Source organism: Mytilus californianus, unplaced genomic scaffold (genome assembly GCF_021869535.1).
Source record: "Mytilus californianus isolate M0D057914Y unplaced genomic scaffold, xbMytCali1.0.p SCAF_1, whole genome shotgun sequence".
Classification (NCBI taxonomy): domain Eukaryota; kingdom Metazoa; phylum Mollusca; class Bivalvia; order Mytilida; family Mytilidae; genus Mytilus; species Mytilus californianus.
This window is the reverse complement of record NW_026262581.1, coordinates 82,812,071-82,818,070: the sequence shown is the minus strand read 5'-3', so window position 1 is coordinate 82,818,070 and position 6,000 is coordinate 82,812,071. Positions and strand designations below refer to the sequence as shown.

The following is a 6,000-nucleotide window of genomic DNA, read 5'->3' as shown; positions in this document are numbered from 1 at the left end:
ACCCCATAACTTGGAAATGTAAACTGTAAAATTTATAAAATTCTAAAGGCAGCAGCTTACATCACTAGATATAAACAATTCACCAATGTTTCATGAGAACTGCTGAAAGCATTTTTGAATTATAGTCTGAAAATGGAAAATCCCCCTTTTTTTAAGAATAAACTCGGAAATGTAAAATCTAAAATTTATAAAAAATGAAAGGGAGCTCACGTCGATAGATATAAACAATTCACCAAAGTTTTATGCAAATTTATTAAAGCGTTTTTAAGTTAATGTCTGATATGTTGACGACGGACGGACAGACAGACGGACAACGGTATGCCATAATACGTCCCGTAAACAGGCCTATGAAAATGAGAAAACCCCATACTGTATATTCTGCTGTAAAAGAGCCCAACATGTTTATATTGGGATACAGTTTATATTGATATAAAGATTCGAGATTTATTAAAAAACCTTTCATGATATCATAATTATTTGCATTTGTTCTGTTGATTGATAGTGGTACATGTATAAGGACTGGGATGAAATCACTTATATATAGTTCTGATCAACAGTTTCATGGTAAATAAGTTGTAGTAGGTTGTTTGTAGTTTGCAGCATATTCAACTTTGAACATCTTTTTCAGGTCTGCAATCCATGTAATAATCTGTTTATGTGCTATGATTGCCAATGAGACAACTATCCACAGATGTTCAAATAACAAAGTTATTATAGGCAACCATACAGCCTTCAAAAATAAGAAATAACAAGTCCGACATGTTAAGTATGCAACAATTAAATTGAGAAAAGTAATGGCCTGATTTACAACTTATAAACAACAGGTTGGGAACCCCTCCCCTCAAAAAAAAAGTTATAAAGAAGATAAAAAAGAAGATGTACGGTAGCCTTTTTAACTTTTAAAGGGGAATCTGGAGGGGATTCATTACATTCGGAACAACTTTTCTAAAGGATGGATACAAATAAAAATTACAATATGTAATATGATTGCCAAGGAGACAACTATCAACAGAGGTTCAAATGACAAAGCAATTATAGGCAACCATACAGCCTTCAAAAATGAGGAAAACTGTCCTGACATTAAAAGTATGCATCAATACAATTGAGAAGAGTAATGGCCTGATTCACAATTCCACTTATAAACAGGTTGGGAACACCCCCCCCCCCCCCCCCCCCCCAAATGAGGGATATTTTGCGGTTTTAAAAAAAGGAAAAAAAGATGTAGCCTTTTTAACTTATAAAAGGGGGGATTCATTTAATACCATAGGAACACAACTTTTCTAAAAGATGATTCTACTTATTTTTAAAAAATAATAAATATTGAAGTCTATCTCAGGCATCTGGGAACAGACTCAACAGTATTTCTATACATGTATTAATATATTCCAAAATGTGGACAAATCCGACATCAAATGTTCTACTTGAATGACTTTAGTGGATGAGATCAAATTAAAAAGTTGCAGTGGTGATATACTCCAATGGCAGTCTTTCCTGCTAAAATGTCACGAGTAGAACGTGATATACCATTTTTAGGACTATATACTGTCCTTTATATTTAGGTCATTTTGACACAGCAAAATATAAAGAAAACGTTAACTATCGGGAAATTGAGTTCTTTTTCGCAAAATAAACCCACTTAAACTAAACTTTGAACGCAAACGAACCCTTAATGGCTAACAGATATTGGTATAAAGAATAGTCCATGGCGATTCTTGTTAACAGTTCATGAAATGTACACCGATTCTAATCTAATGTCAATGGAAGAAATTCCCGCGCGAATGTCATGACTGAGATAGACCAAAAAGAATTTTAGGTCTATGTATCATTCACATTCCGATCAATTTACTCAGTTAAAATAAAATATATATGTTAACTATATTTATATTGGTTTTGAATTTAGTTAATCTATCAGAAAAATGATTTATTTCTCGCAGACAACCCTCAATACTATACACCAACTCGACACTGAAGCTGAAAACCCCTAAAACATAATGGTATATGGAATCGTCCATACGGATTTCCTAATATTGATAAAGGTGAAATATGTAGATTCAGAATAGTGTACATAGAAATAAGATCAGAAATAAAGCCCGATGTAAGGTGAAAACAATAAAACAACTGTATAAAATCATTGTTTATCAAATTTGCTTGCATAAGAACCATGAAGTTAAAATTTATAACGATTACGTGTATCCTGTCAACCCCTGAAAAAATAATAATGTCTTCTTGACTACTTCCGCGCGGGGTGGACTGAAAAATTAATATTTTGTTATATAGTATGTTAACCATGAAGTTAAAATTTATAACGATTACGTGTATCCTGTCAACCCCTGAAAAAATAATAATAAAATTGAGAATGGAAATGGGGAATGTGTCAAAGAGACAACAGCCCGACCATAGAGCAGACAACAGCCGAAGGCCACCAATGGGTCTTCAATGCAGCGAGAAACTCCCGCACCCGAAGGCGTCCCTCAAATGTCTTCTTGACTACTTCCGCGCGGGGTGGACTGAAAAATTAATATTTTGTTATATAGTATGTTAATAAACATGCACATACAATGATCAGTTGTTGTAATGTTGTTAACTTTATTTATGCTTATTGATATATGTTAACGTGGAATTCGGGTAGTTGTTTTGGGGTTTCTGACAAGTGTGTTTTGCAATGGCATTCACATTCAGAATAAGGATGATGGTGTCAGTTTCTTATTGGTATAATGACGTGTTAGATGTTAAGTGTGTCGTCTAAGTTTATTTTTGAGGTTTATTATTCTATTGTTTGTAACCCTTTTTTATTACATTTGATTAGGCACAATGTTTGTTAATAGTGTCCTGAAAGTATATATTTTGGTAAAACTACTTTGTTGGTGGTGTCAAGTGTGAGTACGCTAACTCTTGCTAAATGGTGGTGCATTGTGTAAAACAAGTTTTCATAGTGACACAAAGGGTTTTTGTTGGCAGTGCGCTAGTTCAAATTTAACGAAATGCTAGTAATAACATGTTACACGGGTTGACAATTTACAAGAGGCAGAAGATATCAAAACTCATAGATCGAAGAGAGACTGATCTCGGGTGCTCCGAAAGGGTAAGTAGATCCTGCTTCATAAGAGTTATGGCCAATGAGGTTATTCTACCAGAAATAAATATTTACAGAACAGTTGATTAAGTATTACTAGTCCAATTGTTCAACACCCTCAGTTTGTGTAATTTTAGATGAAATAAAGGGTAATCAGGCTTTGTCTTTCTACCTTTCCGTGGAAATACCTTTCGATTTCGTTTTGATTTTTTCCGCCAGTTTTGTTTCTAAAATGTAGCTTTTGTTTCGCCGAAACAAGTCGATTAGATATTTTGTATATGGCATCGAACAATTATTGGGTTTTAGAAACTCATCCTGTTTACTGACCACTTTTCCATATGGAAGTTATCTCTTAGTATACTGTTTTGTTGATATGCTTCTCCTCAGTTACCTTGATTTTTTTCTCCAAAATCTTTGTTACTTCTTCAGGATGATCTGTTCAATTTTGATCGAAGCGATGTGGTTACATGTACCAAGAGTTATTTATCTTTTTGCGTTAGACATAAAGAGAATGTCAATGTAGCTCATTAAACGATTCCAGTGAGTGGTCAATACTATTCGTTTCATATTTTCAAGATGGACTTCACTATTAATTGTAGTATTACAGTGATAGGTGGAGGGAAATAAATAAAACCTTTTTTGTATGATTCAGTTTGTAACCGGAGAGCATGATACTTCTTACAAATCATCTTTGTCTCCTCCGGGAATCGAACCCGGGACCTCTGTGTTACAAGTCAGCGCGTTAACCGACTAAGCTAAAGAACTACTTCATTAGCTCAACCGCTTACGGCAGACTAAGTATCTACTACTGAAGGGAAGCAATCCCGTCACACTTCCCCCACCTCAAGAGTCATCATACCATTATGCCTCTCACACACATACCCTAGCTAGAAATCCTCTCTTACTACCGTGGGTTTTTTAGTTGGGCTCAAAATGTAACCGGAGAGCATGAGTCTTCTTACAAAATCATCTTTGTCTCCTCCGGGAATCAAACCCGGGACCTCTGTGTTACAAGTCAGCGCGTTAACCGACTAAGCTAAAGAAGTACTTCCTTAGCTCAACCGCTTACGACTGACTAAGTATCTACCCCCGAAGGGAAGCAAACCCGTCACAAGTTTTTTTTTTAAATTAATGATAATGCAATTCATAAAGGTGTAACAGATTTTAAACTAACTAAAGCAACAGCCCCCAATAAATGTTTACATAAAAGGGAAACAAATTATAAAACTAAGCAATATTTGATCTCGTTTTAATCAATGAATAATTTCTTGTCTATTCGATTGTGAGACAAAGAAATGTGTGAATGCAGGAAATGGAAATTTTGAAGAACCTTTACTTTTACAAGAGATAGTTCAGTCTAAACCAAGTCGATGACACCTTATTACACGAAGGACATTTGCAACCAAGTGATGAATGTGATGAATGTGATGAGAAAACTAAATACAAAATAAACTAAATGATTTTATTATTTCATAATATATAATATTATTTCATTAATAATCATCTGAATATTCTAACGAGAATGATATTGTTTTAGATTATTTTACACTTGCCCTACTTTTAAACAGATGCAATAGTTAGTTTTATATTCCCAATCGTATATCATCCATAGTTCTATCCGGAATTGGTAATACGTTTACAAAAATTGAATTCGATGCCTGCCTAGGTATTGGTAGTACTTGCACATGTCTTTTTTTATATTTCCAATCGTATATCATCCATAGTTCTACCCGGAATTGGCAATACGTTTACAAAAATTGAATTCGATGCCTGCCTAGGTATTGGTAGTACTTGCCCGTGTCTTCTTTTAAATCGTTTGAATAGTTTGAAATATACTGATCGTATATTCCCGTTGAATAATCCATACAACAAAGCGTTCATAGTACTGCACGTGTAGACCAAATAAACTGATATTGTGTGAAACATATCTGGAAGTGTCTCTTTTCTGAGCAAACATGTTATTCCAAACGGAATATACAACAACAAATAAGCAATCAACACACAAAACTGGAGTCTGATTGATGCAAGTTTATCTGAATTTCTATTTACTGTGTGAACATAACTTAAATGAATTCTTCTTCGACTTTCAGTGACGATGTGATATGTTCTCATGTAACACACAATTGTAACACCGACAGGTACAAATAAACATGCTGTTACGAAAACCCAAGAATACATCTTGCTTTCGAACCGGCTAAAAATACACATGTGCAGGGATCGATCAAAGATGACATTTTCTTCAAAATCAAAAACTAACGGAAGAACAAACGCCACATTCAACAGCATACAATAAACATATATGAAGACAGTGTTCACTGGACTAAAAACTGAGATAAAGTTCTGAGGATGACATATTTTTACGTATCTAGAAATACTAATCACCATGACATACTGGAGGCTGCTCGTAAACAACATATGGACCATTATTCCGTTGATTTTACACAGTGTTTTACTTACATACTCGCCATTTGTCAGAACTGTATACAAATTAAACGGCAAGAGACACGAAATGATAAGAAGATCTATAAACGCCAGTAATGCAACGAATACATTCATCATAACTCGGAGTTTCTTGTTCTTTAGGATTGTAAGTATGATCATAATGTTTCCCAGAATTCCAAATATCATCAATACAGAACATACAACCGTTATTGATATCCTCATTTCCTCTTCAAAAGTATCCATTGTGCTAATTTTTAAAACTAAATATGTTATCAGCTTGTCTTTATATATGGACAGCTGGATATTTTGATTTGACAGGTATGACTTTCACTAGTGACCAATGAAAATTCAACAGCAATGGAATTAATTCAAGATATTAAAGGATGGGTCTTCGCTAAAGTTCAAGTAATGGCCTATTATAACCTTTCAAAGGTAAGTTTTTTTCTCTCATAACACTCAATTAGCACAATGAAGCCTACCCATAT

The 6,000-nt window shown here is 34.3% G+C and overlaps 1 protein-coding gene across 1 annotated transcript; it reads right to left on the bottom strand.

The window, feature by feature from the left end:
• Positions 1-985: 985 nt before the first annotated feature.
• Positions 986-5,758, bottom strand: LOC127738107 (octopamine receptor beta-2R-like; the record flags this gene model as incomplete). Its single annotated transcript, XM_052249226.1, has 2 exons — positions 5,531-5,758; positions 986-1,090 (listed from the first exon to the last, which is right to left on the bottom strand). Coding segments are annotated over exons 1-2 (333 nt in total), but the record flags the coding sequence as incomplete, so codon positions are not given.
• Positions 5,759-6,000: the final 242 nt, after the last annotated feature.